General features: G+C 37.6%; 1 protein-coding gene across 1 annotated transcript; it reads right to left on the bottom strand.

The window, feature by feature from the left end:
- Positions 1 to 886: 886 nt before the first annotated feature.
- Positions 887 to 18,596, bottom strand: MRPS22 (mitochondrial ribosomal protein S22). Its single transcript, XM_020985847.2, has 8 exons — positions 18,398 to 18,596; positions 14,177 to 14,340; positions 12,744 to 12,908; positions 10,496 to 10,639; positions 9,507 to 9,590; positions 5,379 to 5,524; positions 2,491 to 2,599; positions 887 to 1,017 (listed from the first exon to the last, which is right to left on the bottom strand). Exons 1-8 carry the CDS (start codon positions 18,576 to 18,578, stop codon positions 922 to 924), a joined length of 1,089 nt encoding a protein of 362 aa, XP_020841506.2. The 5' UTR covers positions 18,579 to 18,596; the 3' UTR covers positions 887 to 921.
- Positions 18,597 to 25,127: the final 6,531 nt, after the last annotated feature.

Raw genomic sequence — 25,127 nt, 5'->3', positions numbered from 1 at the left:
TGCCTTGCCAACTTTTATTACACCATGAATATTTCACTGCAGCCAAACTGGCCTTACTGTGACTCATACTCAGTACTTCATCTTCCATCTCTCATTCTTCATCACCTTTTAGGAGCCTTAGTTTTCTTCAAGGTTCAGCTCAAGCACCACCTTCTATATGAAACTATTCCTGATTCCATCCATTTGCTAATATACAACAGATATAAACTTCTTGAGGGCTGTGACTTTTCTCTTTGCTCTCATATCCCACATGGCTGGCATGCAGTAGGTGCTCAGTAACTTGACTAATGTGACATTGGCAAAAATCACTTTTCTTTTGGGAGTCCAGTGTCCACAAAAATGAATGTTGGGCTAGAATAGACCTAGTACCTGCCCACTATAAAATGACAATTTCATTTTGTTATATAAGAATTTAATAAAGCCTTAGACACTCAAGACCAAGACTTGGGGGTTAAGGGAGAGGGGTTACTGCTTAGTGACCTACCCTTGAATCTTGTCCCCAACCCTGCTGCTTTTTGGACCAAGGTATGAGTTCCTCAAACACCCTGCTACTCTCTACCCTGGCCTCTGCCTGAATTATCCTTTTTCTACTGACACAAACTCCTTTCTTTACAGTGATCTATTGTAAGCAATGGTCAAGGACAGTTCAACCTCTTTTTAATCTCCTATGTTATTTCTTTGAACTCTCAAATACCAGTATCTATTTTCTCCTTATAGGCCATAAAAAAGGATAATGAAACAAGACTTTCCTTTTCAACTTATTAATAGAAAATATCTGCAACCTTTTAATAAAAACAACCTGATACAACCTTGACCAGGGAAAAAATGGAATTGCTGATTATACAACATTCTGTTCAATGTAAAAGCAAGACAAATTTTGATGATATTTAATAAAAAAGATAATTTATTTAAGTACTTTCTTCAGGAAGCTGCAGAATGACTACTTAATGCTTCTTGGTAAGCCTGTAAAGTCAACTCTATATATCCTCCCTTCTGTGCTTCTGTTTTTGCAAAGACCTGTTTGGAGAGGGAAAAATAAGGTTATAAAATGCTGTATTTTTTATCTTTGAATATGTACTTTTTTTCCATATTATCTGGCTTCTAGAGTACTTGAAGTAATTCATGGAAAAGGTTAAGTGTATTGTTTTAAGTCAGAGCAAGTTTTCCGCTCCCAGCCCACACAGGCAAATTTTAAGGAACACTCATTTTAAACTCTAGTACTATATTGATAGAGCTTTTGAAATCTAAGATCAAGAGAATTAGGGAAAGAATAAAAAGCAAACATCCTGCAACAAGCCACTGCCTTCACACTGAACTAAAAATTCTAAACTATGGACTCCAAGAATTTGGAAGGTCTTATGTCACACCACTTTATTAATCATGATTTGAGGACCAACCTTTCACATCAAAAGACACGTTATAAAGAAGCTACAATTCATTTTGACTCTTGTTGCTTTTTTTTGGGGGGGGGAGACCAACTAGATTTGTTATAATGGATCATTAAGGAATACTACCCTGCAAGGTATAAGTATAAATCTCATTACTCCCATTTTACAGATGAGAACAGAGTCCCAGAGAGTTAAAGTGACTTGCCCAAAGTCACACAGTTTTTAAAAGGCAAAGTCAGGACTTGGACCTAGTTTTTCTGACTTTAAGTCTGTTATTTCCAATATACCACACTGTCCTCTCTACCACTTCTAAGGTGGCAGGTGTCACTGTGGTCATTCTTCCCTAACAAATCTCAGATAAAATGACCCATACTGTTATGACATGTTAAATTGTACAGCAACTACCAGAGGAAGTTTTTCATACCACTATGATACAAAATTCTTTCTCAATACTCTTGGAAATGAATTTTTATGAATACTAGTTGGCTAACATTTACCAATAAAAATATCCAATCTATACTCTTTAATAGGATAGCGATGCAGATAAAAGGATTTCAAAAAATTAAATCAGTCTTGCAAATATGAAACATACACAGTAACGCCCTCCACCCCTCACTAATCCATCATTGCCGGAATATACATTCAAACAAAGTTGAACTATGGTGTAAGCCCAGTTAGAAATTTCTTGATACTCTTAACACATGTGGCCCCTTTCTTGTTCTTCCTTCATACATACATTAGGCCTACTAATGACCCCATGAATATTGCTCAGTGACAGTACAGCGAAGGAGCACTGCTCAAACAGTTTTCTATTTCTGACTTGCAAACTTCAGCCACTGGACCACCTAAACTTGAACAGGCTGAAGAATGAATGCACACATCATCTCCTATGAAAGGGATTGGTATCGATATTTCTCCACTTCAATATTAACCAGGGTATTTGCAGTATTTATCATATCTTCACAGCAACAAACTGACAAAAAACCCACCCCTTTTTAAAAATGACTTTAAAGTGTAGTCTCCAAGGACACTTAAGTTATTTGAAATTGTTCATTACTTAATTATCAACATGCTGAAGACAATAAGAAATAATATAATTTACCTTAATTAAGTCTAATCCCTCAGCTCTTTGTTCTTTAGCCTGCTTAGCTGAGTGTCCATATGGATGGAGCATGTGATACAGAATGACCAAACTTGTGGCATCATCCATTCTGAAAAATTTTTAAAGTTTTATATTTTAATCAACTCCCACAGTTTGTATGCAAGCTCTGTATTCTACACATCAGCATTTAGCATTCATCCAATCATAAATAATAATAAAAATATTATTGCATGCTTTACACTTTCCAATTAAAACATTGTTTTTATATAAATATACAACCAAGCACCAGCACTAGATGTCAGCAAACATTTCACATCAGACTGGCAGTTGGGCTGGATTAGAGAGAGGAGAAGGAAGATGCCCCCGAGGACCAAGTGTCCCTTAATTTTCTATGTAAGTATGAGCTCAAGTACCTTTCCACAACAACCACATCCTGTCTGTTTTTTATTTTGGCAACAAAATGGGCAGGGTCCTAGAGGTGAACTGCCCATTGCTCATGTATTTGTGCCTCTAATACTACTTGTGTGTCCTTGGGCAAGTTAATTAACTTCTCTGGGCCTCAGTTTCTTCATCTGTAAAATGAAGGTTGAACTAGATGGCCTCTGAGGTCCCTTCCTGCTCTAGATCTATGAACTGCTTATATCTCATTTGGCAAGAAATGTGGTTCAGCAGACTGGCATCTTATGGAGAGGACTGGGTTCTAAAGTCATCACAGATGCCAAATACTGTATATTACAGTCAAAATCATCCTCTTTAAAATCCCTGAAATTGTGTATCAAGTACAACGGGTTAAGTTGGCAAACAAAACTGTACCTTTGAGACAAGGACAAGGTGTAAAGGCTGGGTCAGTCTGAGTGGGTGAAGTGGAGCTAGACCAGTGCCTTGCTTGAACAAGGTGACACTTATGTTTCTCTTTCTTCCAACATACCACTCCCCAACCCCCCAACATCCCTGTGAGAACTAGAACAGATCAATGTTTCTACTACTGATTACTCAATGGCATATGCTTATTGAATGAAATGGTTCATTTTTCTTTTTTTCCTCCCAAGTACATTGCATTCCTGTATGAAAGAGCAAAGGACCTGGGAGTCAGAAGACCTGGGTCCAAGCCTCAGCTCTGGCAATGACTTTCCTGGGCCTTAATTTCTTCATCTCTAAAATAAAGGAGTTGGACCAATCAATTAGATCAGATGATCTCTAAGAGTCCTTTCAACTCTGACATTCTGATTTTTTTGAGATGAGGTACCAAGAAGCAACACTGGTTATCACAGCCCTAGGCAGTGGATTCCAAAGCTAAGTCTCAGGTCTCCTGGCACAGAGGCCAATGTCCTTTATATACAGAGTTTACTACACAAGGCAAAGTCAAGAACACAGGAACATTTTTTAGAAAAGACATAAAAATTTTCACCAACATTTAAAATTCTCTGGCTTCAGCCATCTAATCATCACACAATCTTCTCTTTACAATGCCAATATTTTCCTATCATTCATTGCTTCATAGCTCTACAGATATAAGAATGTTTTTCAGGCTTTTAAAGAAAGCAGTACTCCCAAACTACCCTCTTTTATGTAAGGGAAGCATTCAACCCAGAAGGCACTATGGAGTCAGAAGCATTTCTCTCCTCTGCAGAGGAAAGCAACACATTATCTTATAAAGTAGCTGTAATAGCTTGTGTTATCCCTGCTATCCCTGTCAAAGAAAATAGGACAGGCAGTCTGTTCTTCAGGATGAGTGCCCCAACCACTGAGACTGTCCCAACCCCTCAGATGAAACCAGGCTACTTATTACATGGCTATTCTAAGCTTTCCTGCCCTATAGGAAGTTCTTAGAAGGATGAGAAAACTTTGAAGCTGCTAACTTCTTGAACTGGAGTTTTAAAGAAAAATTTCTCATTTTTTTTCCCTACTACAATATTTTGGTACTTCTGAGAAAGGCCAAAAGACAGGTCAAGAAAAAGTTCATCTACCTTTAAGACTAAATGCATGTTCCCATACAAATGGCTGTTGGAATGCATGGGTCACCCAGAATGTACCACTATCCAGTTCACTTTTAAAATTAGGAGAACCCAAATTCATTGATTTTTCCAAAGAATCTAAAAATATTTTCATTTACAATCACTAGATCTGAGGGGAATGGAACACTCTAATTTATATACAGTAAAAATAAATCAGACATGGTTTTTTTTTAAAGTGAAGAGCACCACCAACCATACAGCCTAAGATGGACAAGCTCAGCTGGACTTCATGAAATAACAAATTTTTCTTAAGAACTACCCTCAAGTGGGAGGAACTATCTCTGAAAGGAGATAATTCCCTTACTGAAGGTCTTCAACAAAGGCCAGAAAACTACATTCTAGATGCAGTATAATCAGGATTTGTATTTTGGGTATTAGACCAGATGGTCTTTGAGATCTTTCAAACTACAAGATTCTGTGATTTTTTTTCAGTACTATAGAAATCATTTAATAGACTAAGAGCTGGAAAAAGACTATAAAAGTCTAATTTCTAACCTAATGTATATATACATATACCTGATGTAATTTAATTCTGGTATGCAGTGTTCACTGTAGAGTATGATTTTTAAAGTGAAATATTTCAGAACCTACCAGAAAGCTAAAAATAGTGAAGTAAAAGCTGTCACAATCTTTTCTTTTATATTAAACTCTGTTCACATACTCTGTAACCATACCTACTGCATAGAGTTAGATTGCTCATGTAATTGTGTGTCCTTTGTGCTTGACTGGACTATGATTGTTATAAACATATTTACACACAAAACAGAAAACCTAATCACCTGTGAAAGGAAAACAACATCCTAATTAAAGATTTGCTTTAATGTCTTCATATTAAAGAGAAAAAATCAATTAATTACAAAAGAGCTTACTTACAAATCTCTCTGAATCTGGTCAATCAGCAAACCATCAATCTTTTTCTTATTTACCAGATACCACACCATTCCACCAAAGTGTCTTGTTGAACGCAAAATGTCATATTTACCATGCTTTTCTATATCTTCATATGTCTGGTGATGAATCTACCCATAATAAAACAATATGTTTATGTCGTTAATAATAAAGCAAAGCTCACATTTATGCAATGCTTCACTAATTAACAAAGCACTCTCCTCACAACAGTCCTATGAGGTTCACGGTGCAAGTATTAATATCCTCATTTTGTGTATGAGGAAATAGAGGATTGGGGAGAGAGAACTGGTGTCAGTCCTGATACCTGGAATTAAGATCTGCCTCTGCCATGTGATGGCCATGTGACCTTAGGCAAATCAGTTAACCTCCAAGTGCCCCAGGTAACTATCTAAGCCTTCCAGCTGTGGTATAGATGCTGATGTATGTTGGTAGAGGGAATGTCCTCATCAGGATTTCTCTATACCGATGAAATCACAGGTCCCATTCAAAATATGGAAACTAAAGATCAAAGAGGTAGTTAGTGGCAAAGCAGGATTCGAATTCTAGGTCCCCTGACTTCAATTTCAGTATGATCTACCCTTCAATATACAGTAAAATCAAAGCAAATGAAGCATGTGAGAAATATTAAGTAGGTAAACTATGTTCCTGAGTTGGCATATACTCCTAGAAAGTATGCTGTCCACACAAATCGCCATAAAACTAAACCTACACATGATGATCTCAAATAATACTAATTGGTGCCTAGAATTTAATCACTTGTAAGATCTAGTTAAGGTAGGAATGAGAGTCTCACCAAATAAAAAGGATTTGCCTTAGAGACTAAATAGGTATAATCTCTCACTTAGGTATATTGCAGAGTGTAGCAAATTAACCCAGTAATTTTTAACCAGACTATAATTAATCAAGGTACTGAGCATCTTAAATTAACTATAAGCCAATAGGAATAATTAGAAGTTATTTTAGGACTCAGAGATTTAGAGCTGGTCATCTGCTTAAACCCTCATTTTACTGATGGGAAAAACCAAGATCCAGAGAGGCTGAGTTGTCTAAGGTCACATAAATAGTAGGCCATGTAACCTAGACTAGTTAAATAACAAATATTTGTTAATGAAGAGTCAGACACAACTAAAAATGACTAAACAACAACAAAAACAATGAGCATACAGATGGATAATGTACTCTTAAGATAGAGTAATTCAAAAGATCAGGCAGGAGATCATGTAGTGAGGGTCAGAGGAAGGAAAGGATAATAGTGGATGGTGATTCACTGCCAGAGATATCCAGGTCATGATCTAGCTACCTAAAAACAACAGGAAGGCATTGTCTTTCTGGGACATATATTGAAGATACAACAGAGAACCTTTTAAGTTTCATCAAGATGGTTGACTACTGCTCACTTCTGATGATTCATGCAGGCACAAATGATAAGCTAGAAGGAGCTAAAAAATATTGCCAAAGATTATGAGGGTCTTAGACACGAAATTCCATGAACCAGAGGTGTTTAAGTGTAGTGGAAAGCATTGAAAAATCAACAGAGGGAGAAAAAGAAGTGATTTTATCATCAGACTATATTACAGAACATCTGGACACAAATACAAAATAGAGGAAAAGTCAGGGAAATAACACATGTGGCAGAGAGCAGCATGACCTACTTACGCCTGGGGACTTCAATTACCTGACATCTGCTAGAGCTTTCTGACAAGCTGAACAACTAATAACTTTTTGGCTTCCCATAATCATAATTTCATAATCTAATCTATTAACAAGGAGAAACTGCTGTGGTGGAAAAGATAGGATCACTCTCTTCTAGAGTTTGAGATGAAAGAAAACACAGCTGGGCATACTCTGGCATGCACCCTAGATTTTGGGAAAGTAGTTCAAAGGACTCAGAAGAAAGGTAAGAATCTATGGGCTAAAATTCTATAGTATAAGTCAACCTAGGAGAGAAGAGAAACACTCAAGAATTAAGATCTTAAATTACAAAGGGAAACAATTCGAATGAGTAGGAAAAATGGGAGCTGTCTGAAGAGACGGATATCAAAGCACAAAAATTCACCAACCATTATTTGTAGACCTGACCTGGCTTCACCATTTATGCCATCTTCCTTACTGCTGCTATATCATCTGAACCAGATCTGCAGAGATCATACCCTAGAGACACTAAGTCGCTTAGCTTTGGAACTCCCACCCTTGGACCTAGCTGTACTGATTGAGAGCACATAATATCTAGTGGGCCCCAGACCCATTAGGTAGATTACTCATTTTCTTGCCAACCACCCTGCTGCTACATATATATTCTACTCCCTTTCTACCTATGCCTCTTAGAATAGCAAAGAAATTAATTTCATTATGGCTTCTGGGGAAAAAAATTGTCAATCTCTGCCAGTCAATTGCCCTACAGATCCATTCACCATCCCTATGACTTCTCAGACCAAAATACACCTCCCCGGCAACCACTTTCACATCTATGCCATTTCCTCCTGTTGGAATATAAGGTACTTGAAGGAAGGGACTGTCTTGCTTTTGTACTTGTATCCCCAGTGCTTAGCAAGTGCCTGTCAAATGATAAGCACTTAAGTTTTCATTCATTCAGTCAATGAACTTAGATCTTAAAAAGCTAAGTATAAAAGATGGAAGTAAAGACAGGAAACAATGAACAAATATATGAGGGTACCACAGTTCTGTACAAATAGTGTCAGGAATGCTAAAGCTGGGAATGAACTGAGGCTGGCAAGGAAAGCCAAAGACAACAAAGTCTTTCTGTCTATTGAAGGTAAAGGAAAGCTCAGGGAAAGGTCAGCACTACTATATGGAACTGGGGGGCAGGAGGAAGACAATAAATGACCACAGAGTTGCTTCATTCTTATTTCGCTTTTGTTTTCTCTGCCAAGAAGAATGAAGTTTAGACTGAAAAAGACAGAACAAAAATGGCTAACAGAGTTCAGATCCATAGGATAAGTAAGGGGAAAGTAAGAAGGTAATGAAAAATTGACAGGTATGACCTTCCAGGGATAGGTGAAAGACTCTAGAGAAGAGTCGAGGCTCTACAAGAATAGAGAAGGGCTAATATTCTGATTTTCAAGAAAAGGGAAAAGAATAGTCTGCATTTAGGCCAATGAGTTTGGCTTGGATTCTTGGGAAAATCCTTTAAATTCCCTTCAAGAGATGGTTATCACCAGCGCTTCTTGAACTGTGGGTCACAACCCCATGTGGGTTTAAAAAGCACTGAAGGGATTGTGACTGGGATCTTGTTTGGCCATGTTGTTTAATATTTTTATTGGCAACGAGAAAAACAATGATGGCATCTTCATCAAACTTGTAGATGAAACAAAGCTTGGAGGGAGAGCTAACACAATGGATAGCAAAATCAGAACTGGACAGGTTACAACACTGGTACTCCGCTTCACCAGATGTGAAGTACTGTGTTCGGTTCTAGGTGGCACAATTTAAGAAGAACCCTGATAAGCTAGAAAGTATCCAGAGGGCAAGATATCAAAGGATCTCTAGTCCATGTCAGATGACAATAAATTGATAGGATCACTGAATCGCAGATGCAGGTACCTCAGAAATCATCTAATCCAAACCCTTCATTTTACAAATGAGGAAGATGAGGACCATCAGGTGGAAGAAACATTAGAGTTGCTTTGTTTGGCTCCACTGGTTTTAAGTCTCAAAGACACAAATTTAGGTTTGATGTCAGAAAAAACTCCCTAACTCTGAGCTCTTCCAAAGTGAAATGGGCTGCCTCAAGAGCTGCTAGGTTCCCCTTCCTTGAGGGTCTTCCACTTGCTGGGTATGCTACAGTTGAGATTATTTTGGGGATGGTTAGAGTACATGGCTGCTGAGATCCCCTAAATTCTGAAATATCCAAGGCAAATTTTATGAACAGTCAGAAGCAAATGCTGCATGTTTTTGAATTTTAATATGCAATGTAGTACTTACAACTTTGTGCCAGCTCTAAATCACTGAAAATACTTCTTTGTTGCTGAAATTTATAATGAAGCACTGCTTGCTGAAATTCAGAACCCTATTTACATGTGATATTTTAAGCACAGATTTCATATCATTTCTGAAACTGTTGAATATACTCACTTTAATATAATCAGCCGAATCTGGCTCAAATTGCGCAACGCAGAGATTGAGGACATCTTCATGGCGATGCTGACTGAACAAAGTCTAGAAAGATCCAACAGATCAGAGTTATATTCAGAAAAGGAACACGGCTGATCAAAAACTGCTCTAACTCAATGATATGTATTTGCATCAAAATGTACACATATTGCAATAACAATATTAATAAGAATTCAAAAGGCAGTGTGATACTGTGAATTAAGGGCTGGTCTTAGAATTAAGAAGACATGGATTCAAGACTGTCACTGACACACACTAGCTGTATTACCACAGAGAAATAATTTTACCTCTCAGTGCCCCAGATAATTCCCTAAGACAATACATTATGGATGAGTTGCTGATTGGCAACAGTGCGAAATTTTCACATTATATCCCACCAGAATTAAATCACAGATCTGGACAAAAATTAAAAAAAATATATAGTTCTCTAAAGTTAAGAAGACACTTTCCTTACAATGATGGCTGGAGGTAGGAATATGAACTATCGCCATTTAAAAAATGGGGAATCAGAGATTAAAAAAGCTTAATCATGGTTATAAAACTATAATATGTTTCAGAGACAGGGTCCAAACTGGAGTCTATAAACTCCATGTTTAGCCCCTTTGGTTTCAGATATAATCCCATATCTATATACTAAAGAGCTGAGATTATGTGAATACTGATAATATTGGTGGCTAGTTTTCAAATTTGAAAAATCATTTTAAAATCGATAAGTGATGAAGACTGTAACTTTGCAAATGATCACCAACTAATTAAAATGTCTGTATAAACAAACATATGCAGCTGAGCAACAATCTACATTTGCTATGGTTTCTCATATATATGATGTAGACCTATATATTGATGATCTATCTATATATTACAGATCTATAGATGCTGATAGATAGCTAGACTAATAGAAGATAGATAGACAGACAGATAGACAGACAGAGAGATAACAGTCAGCTTACCAGAAGATTATTTTCCTGGAATATTAATGGTGGAAAAATCTTTCGACCTTCTTTTGGGAAAAAGATCTGTATCATTCTGTCTCGTTCTTCCCAGGAAGCTTTGCGTAGAATACCATTTGGTTCCCTGACAACAATGAAACGCTCCTAAAATTGAAAACAAATCAAAGGTGAGATTTAGGGTTTAATTTTAGTTTCAGCATCTCATTAAATTCCTTTATTAAAGTAATTTGCAATCAGCAATGTACCATGTAAAAAGCAATCATGTGTAGTTATTTTTAAAATTACAAAGGCTTGGCAAGATTTTACTTTTCTTCCTTAGCCCTTGTATTTTATAGAACTCATAAATAACCAGTCCAAACATAAATTCAATAATTATAATATTTATAGCACCTACTATGCATGATAAATGCTGAAATAAATTGGTTTAACTTAAATAAAAAGCAGAGGTATCAAACTCAGGCCAGCAAAACTCCTGAGTAAAGCTGAAACCAGATTAAAATGTAATTGGGAAATGTTTAGCAAATTAAACAAAAATATAATACAACACAGATAATGTTAATCTGTGGTTTTCTAAGTCAATAAGACCTTCAGGGATCCATGTCTATTTAAGTTTGACTCCACAGCTACAAAGCCCCAATGGTATTTAATATTTATTTGAATGTTTCTAAAGGAAATGAAACCTTTCTACATCGTTTCATTTTCTCCTCATAGAGCCAGAAAATCTTGAAGTTGAAAGAGGCCTCAAGAAAACACCTCCTTCAATCGATACCTTAACAGGAATCTCCACTACAGTATCCCTGACAAGTGTTCATATAACATTCATTTGCAAACCTCAAGTGAAATGGAACCCACTACTTCCCATGGCATATCCATTTCACTTTTGAAAAACTCCTATTTGAAGCCAGCTAACACAGCCTCCTAAATCTTCTCTTCAATAGGCCCCTAATTCCTTCACCTGATCCTTATATGGTATGGCCTCCACATCCAATGCTACTGAAGCACCGCTGTCCTAGAATCTAGGTCCAAATTCACAGCATTCTGTACTTTATGTTTTCACACGTACAGCTGCACTCTACTACTGCCTATACCATGCTCAAGTCATATCTCCTAAAACCTAACTACTACTACATAAGCTGAAAGCCAGATTCAATAAGCTTAATTCAATAAACTAAATGTATTTAATTTATAGGATAGATTTTAGTCATGTCTCACTACTTGAGAATTATAAAGGACTCCATTATATTTATAATGGTTAAATTGTAAATTCTTCCTACTTTCAAAGTTATTTTATAGCCTAAAACAGAAAAATAAATAACATCTCAACTTAGAAAGTCATTATTTCTTTGAAGCTGTGGGTAGCTTCAAGAAATAGCAAAACTATTTCTTTGAAAAGTTTTTTAAGCAAAAGTAATGGTATTGATAGACTATTTCTATAGTGCATGAAATTCCCAAGAGGAATTTATAGGATTATAAGGGCTCTTGGAAAGTATATGTGAAATTTTTTTTTTTTAGGCATTTGTGGTTAAGTGACTTGCCCAGGGTCACACAGCTAGTAAGTGTCAAGTGTTTGGTCTGAGGCTGGATTTGAACTCAGGTACTCCTGACTTCAGGGCTGGTGCTCTATCCTCTGTGCCACCTAGCTGCCCCTTGTATATGTGAATTTTCAACACAAAATGCTACCTTCTGAAAAAGCTTCAACTATCCAGAGTGGATTCCTGATGGAGTCAACCAAAAGAATTCTCCCTTCCTTTACCATTTTTTTTTTCTGTAAAACTTTTGTCTCAACTTTCTTTCAGAGCTTTTGCTCCCTAGCAACACCACTGGTTGCCTAAGCTCTTTGTACCACGTGTAAAGAAAAGCTATGGGCTGGACTTAAATGATGAAGATTTGTGCTCTCTTTGGATTTTATTATAAAATGAGAGTCCCTGAATACAGCTGTAATCTCAAATACAGTCTTCTGCTTAAAGCTTCTGTACATTTTACTGCTCAACTTTTTTTGCTTTGACCTTTAACGTTAGACAATATATGGTTGTCTAGGTCATTTAAGCAAGATTTGGTTATTCTACGATGGATTCAATTTTCGCTTTCTGAACCTATTACACTTTTCTACCTATCCAGAAACTGAAAGGCTGGATGGCTCTTCCTTTACTAGTGAACTAACACAGTTCTATAGTGATACGGACTCCCAACTCTCGGCCCAAAATTGCCAATGAAAGCTCTAAATAATAGTCCTTAGAGATATACTCACACGATGTGGAATGCTAAGTGTTAAATCAGTAAACACATATTTGGCAGTTTCGGTTCCTTCAAGGATTTTATCATCTGCTAACACATCATTTATCGGCTCTCGTTCTTTCAGCACAGGAGGCATTTTTAACCGTTTTTTAGCTGCCTCAGTGGCATTTCTTGTGGCCTACAAAATAAAATATTTTTCTCAAGGGGGGGTAATCACACAATGAAGTAGCCCAAAAGATCAATCAAAAACAAATAATTTATTAACTTCAAAACTAAGTAGCTGCTGAAAATGACAACACGTTCTACAAAAAATGGTTCCGTTCACAAATCAAATCTTTATTTTTATGTACATGAGTAGAATTACTGGTAACTAGGTCTTTGTTATCTCTTTGTGTGAATGTGCTTGTAGTATCAACTACGAATATTTTATAGGAATATAAAAAACAAGACTATGTTTAAGATAAGAGGCAACTAAAAAACCATAATCACATTCACAACAACAAATTTGCCCTTAGGGCATTATTTCAGGCAGTGGGTCACTAAACAAAGACTGAAGTTAGAACCAAATGTCTCTTTTTCCCCAACGTTTTTTGAGAAGTGGCTAACAAGATGGGCTTCTAGGAAAGGAGATATAATGCAGAAAATTCTGCTTTTTAGTTAGAAAGGTTTAGGAAAAGTGATGCATGTGCAACAGACATAGCAAGAATAAGTCAACTTTGGCGCCTTCAATCATTTCTTTTCAGTTTACCAATTTGGGCTACGTTATACATCTCTCTCTCTCTCTCTCTCTCTAAATGTATGTGTGTGTATACACACACACACACACACACACACACATACATACATGTATATATGTATACTTAAGTATTTTCTTAGAAAAAATACTTAAATTATCTATATGTCCTACACTCACAAATCATAACTTTCTACAGAATATGAACCTTATGAAAACAATATACACAATTACTATAATGAAAAGAATAACAAAATAATAAAAACTGATTATTGTAAAACTATAATAACTAAGCCTGGCTCCAAAGAAGAAATAGACATAAAAAGGAATCTCCTTTTCTTCTTTAGAGAGGTGTGGGATCATAGATGTAAAGAAGATGTATCAAACTGCTTTTTGTTAGTGCGAACCAGATTAAAATGTAATTGGGAAATGTTTTTAAAAATAAATATAACACAACATAAAGAACGTTCATTTGCGGTTTTCCAAGTCAATATTCCATTTCTATTTGAATTTGATACTGTTTAATCTGGCTGAATTTTTTCCTCTTATTTTTATATTTTTTATTATTCTTGAAAGGAAAGGGAAATGGATATGCTAAGAAATCTGGATGATATAAAAACAAAATATGTCAATAAAATGTTGGGTTTTTTTTAATAAAATAATGTCATGATTTTCAATTAAGATTTCTGATAACATTTATTTAAATCAGATACCTCTTCCAGTTGTGCTTCTGTCATTAGCTTATATGTTGGTGGCTTAAGTTGCTGCTTAATTGGTTTAAAAACCTTCTGTAAATCCAAACCAGTCATTTTGGTGAGTATATTTTGAACTTCCTCATCTGTGAATTCTGGCTTCTTTGTCTCCAAGCAATCTGAATCTGTCAAAATGAACTTCAGTTAAGTATAAACTGACAAAATTTTCACAACAAAAAGAAGTGCACAGATGGCATCTAAATAAAAACATGTCAACAGAAAAGTGATATTCAGTCCAACAAACATAAGCCCACAAAAATATCTACCTTCACATTCCTACTCCCCAAAGGTATGCAAAGCAGTTTTGTAAATACATGGTAGGCCAATCATGCAGCTGTAGCAAAGGAAGACAAGACTATGTTATAATTTTGTGGCAAGCCACTACACCTATGCAAGCCTCACTGTACCAATGGAGAAGGAAATGGTAAACCACTCCAGTATCTTTGACAAGAAAAGCCCACGAGCAGTATTAAAATAATAAAAGATATTAACATTGGAATTTGAGACCCTTAAGTCAGAAGGTGTCCAACACACTACTGGGGAAGAATGGAGGATAACTACACATAGCTCCAGTAATAAGTGGCCGGGCCAAAACCTAAAAGAAGCTCAGCTGCGGATGTATGTGGTGATGAGAGGAAAGTCTGATGCTATAAAGATCAATAGTACATAAGAAGCTAGAATGTAAGATCTATGAACCAAGGTAACCTGGATGCGGTCTAACAAGAGATAGAAATTTTAAACATGAATATCTTGGGTGTCAGTGAACTTAAATGGATGGGAATGGGTGAAATTAATTCAGGTGATTATTACATATACTAATATGGGCAAGAATCCCTTAGAAAATATGGAGTAGTTTTCATAGTCAATAAAAGGGTGAGAAAAGCAGTACTAGGATAGAATCTCAAAAATGACAGAATGAAATCTGTTCAAATCCAAGGCAAACCACTCAACATCACATTAATACAAGTCTATGCTCCAACTGCGATGTCAAAGAGGCCAAAGTTGATCAGTTCTTTGAAGACCTACAACATCTTCTAGAAATAACACCAAAAAAAAAATGTTACATTCATCATAGGGAACTGGAATGCTAAAGTAGGAAGTAAAAAAATTATTGGAATAAAAAGGCAAGTTTGGCCTTGGAGTACAAAATGAAGCAGAGCAGAGACTGATAAGAATTTTGTCAAAATAACTCACTGGTCATAGCAAACACTCTTTTCCAGCGATCCAAAAGGTGACTCTACACATGGATATCATCAGATGGTCAATACTGAAGTCACACTGATTATGTACTTTGCAGCCAAAGGTAGAGAATCACTATGCAGCCAGTTAAAACAAGACCTGGAACTGACTGTAGTTCAGACCATGGACTTCTTATTGCAAAATTCAGACTTAAACCATCAAACCATATGGGTATGACCTAAATAACATCTCTTATGAAGTTGAAGTGACACATAGATTTAAGGGATTACATTTGGTAGAATGCCTGAAGAACTGTACAGGAGGCAGCAACAAAAAATATTCCAAAGAAAAAGAAAAGCAAAAAAGGAAAAGAGCTGTCCAGCGAGGCTTTACAAATAGCTGAGGAAAGAAGGAAAGTGAAAGGGAAAGATATACCCAACTCATGCAGAATTCCAGAGGATAGCAAGGAGAGATAAAAAGTTCTTAAATGAGCAATGCAAAGAAATGGAAGAAAACAACAGAATGTGAAAGACAAGAGATCTCTTCAAGAAAATTAGAGATATAAAGGGAATGTTTCATGCAAAAATGAGCATGATAAAAGACAAAAATGGTATAGACTTAACAGAAGTAGAAAAGATTAAGTATAGGTGTCAAGAATACACAAATATAATATAAAACTACACAAGGAAGATCTTAACATCATTGATCACTACAACGGTGTAGTTACTGATCTAGAGCCAGACATGCTGAAAAATGAAGTGGGCCTTAAGAAGCACTGCTAACAGTAAGACTAATGGAGGTGATGGAATTCCAGCTGAGCTATTTAAAATCCTAAAAGATAATGCTATTAAAGTGCTGCATTCAATATGCCACCAATTTTGGAAAATTCAACAGTGACCACTGGATTGGAAAAGATCAGTTTATATCCCAATTCTAAAGAAGGGCAATGACAAAGAATGTTCAAATTACTAAACAACTGCACTCATTTCACACCAGCAAGGTTATGCTTAAGATTCTGCAAGCTAGGCTTCAGCAAGATGTGAACTGAGAATTACCAGAAGAGCAGGCTGGTTTTTGAAAAGGCAGAGGAACTAGAGGCCAAATTGCCAATATTCACTGGATTATGGAGAAAGCAAAGGCGTTCCACCAAAAACATCTACTTCTGCTTCGTTAACTATACTAAAGCCTTTGACTGTGAATCACAACAAAATGTGGCAAGTCCTCAAAGAGATGGGAGAACCAGATCCTCTTACTTATCTCCCGAGGAATCTATATGCAGGCCAAGAAGCACCATTTAGAACCAAACATGGAATAGCTGATTGGTTTAAGATTAGAAAAGAAGTATGACAAGGCCGTATACTGTCACCTTATTTACTTAACTTATATGCAGAGTACATCCTGAGAAATGCCAGGCTGGATGAATCAAAAGCCAGAATTTAGGTTATTGGGAGAAACATCAAGAATTTCAGACATGCAGATGATGGCAGAAAGTGAAAAATTAAGAAGCCTCTCGATGAGGACGAAAGAGGAGAACGTAAAAGCTAGCCTGAAGCTTAACATCAAAAAAACTAAGATCCTGGCCACTGGTCCCCTCACTTCCTGGCAAACGGGGGGAGAAGAAATGGAAGCAGGGTCAGATTTTATATTCTTGGATTCAAAGATCACTGCAGACAGTGACTGCAGCCACAAAATTAAAAGACACTTGCTTCCTGGAAGGAAAGCCATGGCAAATCAGAACAGCATACAAAAAAGTAGAGATAGTACCTTGCCAACGAAGATCCATATAGTAAAAACTATGGTTTTTCCAGTAACAATGCCTGGCTGGGAGAGTAGGACTATAACAAAAGCTGAGTGTAGAATCATCAACACTTTCAAACTGCGGTATTGGAGAAGACTTTTGAGAGTGCCTTTGACAGCAAAGATGTTAAATCAGTCAATGCTTAAAAGAAATTAACTCAGACTATTAACTGGAAGGTCAAATACTGAAGCTAAAACTTAAATACTTGGCCACATAATGAGAAGACAGGACTCACTGGAAAAGATCCTGAAGTTGGGAAACATTGAGGGCAAATGGAAAAAGGGATGGCAGTGAGTCGAACTCACTGAACAACAACGACATCATTTAATTCTCACAAAAACAGCTTTTTGCATGTGACCAAGAGTATACCTCGGTCTAATACCAATCCTATGTGCTTGGAGAATGGAAAAAGAGTAGTCTAGGATTAGTTTCTTATGGTTTAGTGAAAAGAGCAACAGATTTGGAGTTGGAGATTCAAATTTCACCTCTCCCATTTAACTACCTCTGCTATCTTGTGACAATTACTCAAAGTGTCTCAGCTCAAATTTCCTCAACCATAAAATGAAGTTGATTCTGACTGTACATAACATGAGATGCATTAATGTTATTTTTCCTTTCCTCACAGCTGAGAGTAACTATGTCCTGTTACATCTTTTTTGTCTCCCACACCAGAACATATGCAGACAGAACCCGGGGGGTTTTAACCAGGGGTCTGTAAGCTCCTTCCTCCCTCCCTTCGTTTCTTCTGTCCAGCACGTCCCAAAAGTCAGTGCAGTTTGATACTATTAAAGTATTTAAGAAACTAAAGCTCAAAACTGCACTAAAACTTTTAGGACACACCATTTTGGTATAATTGTTTTTTTTGCTATCCTAAGTGTTTTATATTATGCATTTAGGCACATTATTCTGAAAAGCGATTCATAGGCTTTGCCAAAAAGGGTCCCTCAAGCGAAAAACAGTTAAGGACCTTTGCTCTAGTCCAAGCTCACTTTACGGATTAGGAAAGTGGACGCTTTAGGAGGAAATTAGCAGGCTCAGAGGTGAAGCGAGTCACCCAAAGCTACAAGACATAGCTTGGAAGCAGCAGGACTGGGATTTGAACCCAGAGCCACCCTTGCTCGCTACGGATGACACGGGGGAGCGCGGGCAGACTATAGCCTGGGGCAACAAGGACAGGAACGGGACGGGGTCCAGGGAACACTTACTAGCCTCGGAGCTCGCCCGACGACAAGACGGCCCCGCTCCGCAGGCCCCCAGAGACAGCGGGAGCGGGAGCCGGGCTTGGGCCGCGGGTCTGACCCCCAGAAGCCCTGCGCCCTGGGACACCGCTCGGCAGAGCCTAAGAGAAACCTGTACCCTGAAGGCCGCCATCACTTCCCCAGGCATCTGCCCCGGCAGCGAAAGGCTTCTACTTCCTGAGTCACGCAAAAGAAGTCCCGTGGCATGCTGGGAAATGTAGTCGGAGGTGAGGGGCGGGGACAGGAGTCAGGTGGAAGGAGGTTAATGTCCGCCGGGGAAGGCCAATTTGTTCAACAGTGTTTATTGAAAAAAATGTCCTGTCGGCTTTTGAAAAGGCAGGGTTGGTAATCAGGGGAAAACTAAGGACTAAAGATTGAGATGTTCAGCTCAATAAATATTTTTTACGTAAGGGACCCTGCTCACCAGGAGTTTGCATTCAGTCTAGTAGCTACAAAGATAACTGTGATACAAAATAGCACTTCCTAAGTACAAGAGATAGTTACAAAGTACCACGTGAGGCAGAGGGAAAAAGAAAACCCTAGAACTGGGAGGTGTGTGAAGGGGAAAAGGTAAAAGATTCAGCAAATTCAGATTGAATGACCTGAGGTCTTAATTTCAGGAAAGTAGCAATCAAAGTCACCTTCAGACAGAACAGTGGGACTGGAGAGATTTGAGATTGGAAAAGATTAAGACGAACTTCTATGGAGAATATCCCTCAATAAAATGTTTCTTTTATGGCAGTCCACCATCCAGGTAAAACAGGTTTTGCTGAAGTCGGCAATCTACCTGAAGCAGCTAATCTGGCATAGTCAGGGTCCTGTGTGATAAGTATGGCATAGTCAGAATTAGGGGGCTGTCTGATCTTTGCTGTTCCTTCAAAAAGTCACTCCATCTCTTGTACTGGCTGTTTCCCATGTCTGGAACGCTCTCCTTCCTCATCTCTGTGTCTTGGCTTCCTTCAATTCATAATGAAAACATCACATTATGCAAAAAGTAGTTTCCAGTCATCCTTAATCTTAGTGCCTTCCCACTGAGATTACCTTCAGTTTTTCCTGTATGTATCTTATTTGTACACGGTCGTTTGTATATTATCTCCCCCACTAGTTTGTGAGCTTTCTGAGAGTAGGGACAGTGTGTGTGTGTGTGTGTGTGTGTGTGTGTGTGTGTGTGTGTGTGTGCGCGCGCGCGCGCGCCAGTGCGCGCGTGTATGTTTATGTTTTCCCTTTCTTTGTATCCTCAGTGCTTAACAGTGCCTGGTATGTAACAGATGCTTAATTAAATCCTTCTTGACTTATCCGGCCACCCCCTGTAGGCACAGATCTAATTCTAGACCTCTTTCTCAACTTTCTCCTAATTAAGAACTGACCTACTGTGTGTCTCATGTGGTGAGCTCTCAGCAATCTGTTAAAGCAGAAAATATGATAACATCCTAGAGTGAATTAACAGCTGATAACAGTTTCTGTTATCCTTCCTAGGGATAGTTGCATTTTAACATGAAAGTCTCTAATTTCAGAACCATGTCAGACCAGTGGGATAGATATTTAGAGAGGGAGGAACCTTTATAACATACCTCAAATGACATTGTGCAATCAGTCCTGTATTCTGCTAATCTTTATGCTGTCTATACTCAGGAAGTTGAGAGAAAAGAACAAGCATTTATTAGAAGGGGAATAAAAACATTAGGGTTCACTCCATAGCTATTGTGGTATAGAGGAAAAAGTATGGGATAAGTCTTCAGAGACTTTGATGTGAATTCCAGTTAAGATTGTCATCTCTACAACATTTGTAGATAGAACTATAAGAGGAAAGAATATACCTACAAAATGGAATATATCTGCTGGCATATTCATAGTAATCTATTTTCATTATTGATAACAGTGAGACATTTATACTCTATCAACTCCATATCCAATGTCCTATGCAAGTGCCATTGACACTTAGAAGAGTCAGGAATAAATGACTGGACCTGACCAAATAAATACAGAAGAAATTTATAATGGCCACAATTGAAACTGTTCCGCCTCCTAGACCTTAAACTCTTGAAATGATCTGATTACAATGTTCCATCCTAGTTTCTCTACTGCTTTCTCTTCTTGTTCTTCTTTCTCACTGTTACTTCTATTCCCTTAACTCCTCCATTCTCCTAGTCCATCACCCCTATTCTGGTCTTTCTTCACTGCACAGTCAACCCTATAATTAAAGAATTTAACAAAGCAAGCTGTCTTTCCCCACCTTGAATCCATTTCTCCCTGGCTTGGTATTTACACCCTTGCAATTTTCAATCCTGAGCTACCTGCTCTTTTTGTTACAATAAAGGGTTCTAAGGAGATGAGAATTATTGGGGAGTGACAGTGAGCAATGGACTTAAAAATACAAAAGCATTCTTAAAACTTGTTTTTAAAGTTACGCGCAGTCTAAGAAGGATTTCCTATTGATTACAAAGTTTTCTGAATGCTTTGCTTTGTAGATAACTGTTATAGTTGCGTTGAACCCTGGAACATTACAAAGTCTCCCTTGTGAAATCTGCAGAAATGTGAGTTTTTCTAACCATCCAAAATGAAAACCACAAAGTGAATTTAAAAAAAAAAGAATTATCCAGATTGTGATATTCAGCAGGAGGGTCAGTCTGTCTCTCAAGTTCACTGGGGGAGAGAGGAGAGAGAGAGAGAGAGAGAGAGAGAGAGAGAGAGAGAGAGAGAGAGAGAGAGAGAGAGAGAGAGAGAGAGAGAGAGAGAGAAGAAGAAGGAGGGGAGGAGGAGGAGGAGAGGAGGAGGAGGAGGAGGAGGAGGAGAATGTCTTGTACAGGCACTGCAGGAGAATGTCTTGTACAGGCACTGCAGATAGAAAACAAACTGAACGCATTAAAGAGACAAAGCTGTATCACAATCAACTGCACGGGACTTTGAATGATTCCTAATTAATTGCTTATGCAAAAAGTCCATCTCTTTAAAATACATTCACTGTTAAGATGATATATGTCTGTGAATCATGAAACATAACAATCTTAGAGATTTAAAATTATAAAAAAAATCCAAAGGGCAATGAAAAAATGCATGATGGCTGTAATGTGATGACTTACTCACTATTTAACAAAAACTGCTGGGAAAACTGGAACACAGTATGGCAGAACTACAATGTATACCAAGCTAAAGTCAAAATGGGTACACAATTTAGATATAAAGGCTGATGCTATAAGCAAACTAGGAGAGCAAAGAATAGTTTACCTGTCAGATTTATGTAGAAGGGAAGAATTTATGATCAAACAAGAGATAGGGAACATTATGAAATGCAAAATGGATAATTTTGATTACATTAAATTGAAAAGTTTTTGTACAAACACAGCCAATGCAACCAAGATTAGAAGGGAAGCAGAAGCTGGGAAAGAATTTTTACAGCCAGTGTCTCTGATAAAAGCCTCATTTCTAAAATATATGGAGAACTGAGTCAAGTTTATAATAATACAAGTCATTCCCTAATTGTTAAGTGGTCAAAAGATATGAACAGGCAGTTTTCAGAAGAAGAAATTAAAGCTATCTATAGTCATATGAAAAAATGCTTTAAATCACTATTGATTAGAGAAATGCAAATCAAAACAGCTCTGAGGTACCACATCACACCCATCAGATTGGCCAACATGACAAAACAGGAAAATGATAAATGCTGGAGAAGATTTGGGAAAACTGGAACACTAATGTATTGTTGGTGGAGTTGTGAAATGATCCAACCATTTTAGAGAGCAATTTGGAACTATGCCCAAAGGGCTATAAAAATGTGCATACATACCCTTTGACCCAGCAATACCACTTCTAGGTCTGTATCCCAAAGAGATCATAAAAATGGGGAAAGGACCCACATGTACAAAAATATTTATAGCAACTGTTTCTGTGGCAGCCAAGAGCTGGAAATTGAGAGATGCCCATGTATTGGGGAATGGTTGATGGTGTATGAATGTAATGGAATATTATTGTGCTATAAGAAATAATGAGCAGGAAGATGTGGGAAAATTGGAACACTAATGTATTGTTGGTGGAGTTGTGAAATGATCCAACCATTTTGGAGAACAATTTGAAACTATGCCCAGAGGGCTATAAAAATGTGCATACCCTTTGACCCAGCAATAGCACTTCTAGGGCTATATCCCAAAGAGATCATACAAATGGGAAAAGGACCCACATGTACAAAAATATTTATAGCGGCTCTTTTTGTGGTGGCAAAGAATTGGAAATTGACAGGATGCCCATCAATTGGGGAATGGCTGAACAAGTTGTGGTATATGAATGTAATGGAATACTATTGTGCTATAAGAAATGATGAACAGGCAGACTTCAGAAAAACCTGGAAAGACTTGTATGGTCTGATGCTGAGTGAAGTGAGCAGAACCAGGAGAATGTTATACACAGTAACAGCCACATTGTGCCATGACTAATATTGATAGACTTAACCTTTCTCAGCAATACAAGAATCTAATATATCTCTAAAGGCCTCATGCAGGAAAATGCTATCCACACCCAAAGAAAGAACTATGGAATTTGAATGCAGATCGAAGCATACTATTTGCTATTTTTTTTCTTCTGTTCTGTTTTGTTTCCTCTTTCTGGTGGTTCCTCCTATTGGTTCTAATTCTTACAACATCAGTAGTATGAAAATATATTTAATGGGAATGTATATGTATAGCCTATATCAGATTGTGCACTGTCTTGGGGAGGGAGGTGGGGAAGGAGGGGAAGAAAATTTTAAAACTCAAAAGCTTATGGAAGTGATTGTTGATAAATCAAAATAAATTAATAAAAAAAAAAGAAAGAAATGATGAGCAGGCAAACTTCAGAAAAACCTGGAAAGACTTATACAAACTGAACCAGGAGAACAATGTACACAGTAACAGCCACATTGTTCAATGACTAACTTTGATAGACTTAGCTCTTCTCAGCAATGCAAGGATCTAAGACAACTCCAAAAGTCTCATGATGAAAAATGCTATCCACATACAGAGAAAGAACTCAAGAGTCTGAATGCAGATGGAAGCATGCTATTTGTTCTCTTTTGTTGTTGTTTTGTTTCTTCTTTCCCGTGGTTCCTCCCATGGGTTCTGATTCTTCTGTACAACATGACTAATGTGAAAATAAAAATTAAAAAAAGGAAAAACACCCCATATTTAGACTTTTCTCACCATTTCCCCCACTCTTCTCCAATCTATAACATCTTCTCTAGTCAGGCTGGCTTCCTCACTCTTCCATATCACACGAAAACTAAAGCTGTGCCTTCCCTCAGGTTTGATATGCTTGCCCTGACTAATTATCCCAACCAAACCCATCATTCAAGGCTGAATTCAAACCCCACCTCACTTATGAAGCCTTCCCTGAAAAACCAAATCTCTTTTCTCTCAATTCCTACTCCTAGAGCACTTTGAGTTTATAAGCACACCATTTCAATTCTACCAAGTCTTGTGTGGTTCACATGTATTATTTTCCTTTCAATTATCTAATAAATGCAGCTAGCTAAGAACTATCTTGTCTTTCTGTGTCCTTCACAACAATTGAAACAGAGAAGGGTGCATAGTATATGCTCAGTAGATATTGATCTATTGCTTCCAATGAGTGTTCACTAATTATTTTACACATGTGTTGTTTTTCTCTCCCAAAGCACAAACATATGCTCCTTGAGGGCAAGAAGCATCTTGCATTCTGTTTTATTCCCCATAGGACCTAGCACAAGACTTAAAGTACTCTGTGGGCCCTCACTAAACATTTGTCCACTTACTCTGGAGTTTGCCTCACGCTCTTCCTAGCCAGAGGGGTCTTAATTCTCTGTTTTGGCACATTTACTTTTCACTTGAGTGATAAGAGAATGCTTTAAAGACAGAGGAGAAAGAGAGTGAGAGAGAGAGAGAGAGAGAAAGAGAGAGAGAGAGGCAGAGACAGAGACAAAGACAGAGACAGAGAGAGAGAGAGAGAGAGAGAGAGACAGTGAGAGAGATACTTCGACAGAGACAGACAGAGAGGAGAGAGAGAGTTACATCCTGTGAAGGGATTGGGAAGATATTTGGCTGGCTGCCTGTAGACCACTCTGGATCTATTCCTGCATTTGGATGGCAAGCCTACGTAATCCCTCATTCACTGGTGGGCTCTTAATGGCAGCAGGATTTATTAGACTATGTCTTTGAGAGGGTTCATTGTGCACTTGAGGAGTAACAGCTGCTGGATCATTGGCTTCTTGGCTAGATAGAGAAAGAACTAGCTAGGTGGGACTGGAGTTGCTTTTAATGTCTTGGAAAACAATGCATTCTGTCATTGTGTATCATTGTGTAATCTGCTATTCCCCTGAGTGAATTTTTTAAGTAAGTAAAGTTTATCCATCAAGTGCAAAGCTTTAAAGAAAAAAAATTGAGCTTCCCCCCCATTCAATAATTCAATTTAATTCAACAAGTATTTATCAAGTACTTGCTATATGAAAGAAACTGCACTAGGTGCTGGGGAGATAAAGACAAAAAAAGTAACAATTCTTTCCTCAGGGTGCTTTCATTCTATTAGTAATCTCATAAGTAGTCAGAAAAATAAATGGGGAGGGGAGGAACACTAAGGCTGGATGGAAATAATTGGTGGAAATCCTAAAATGTACAATGTGTTTCCCTTTATTCCTGAGTAAGCTAATTATAATTTTATCTTTTTTTGGTGACTTCAGTTCATCATATGAGTATTC

The sequence above is a fragment of the Phascolarctos cinereus genome, unplaced genomic scaffold (genome assembly GCF_003287225.1).
Source record: "Phascolarctos cinereus isolate Bilbo 61053 unplaced genomic scaffold, phaCin_HiC Scaffold_726;HRSCAF=1367, whole genome shotgun sequence".
Lineage (NCBI taxonomy): Eukaryota > Metazoa > Chordata > Mammalia > Diprotodontia > Phascolarctidae > Phascolarctos > Phascolarctos cinereus.
The sequence above is the reverse complement of the archived record's forward strand: the minus strand, read 5'-3'. Positions and strand labels throughout refer to the sequence as shown.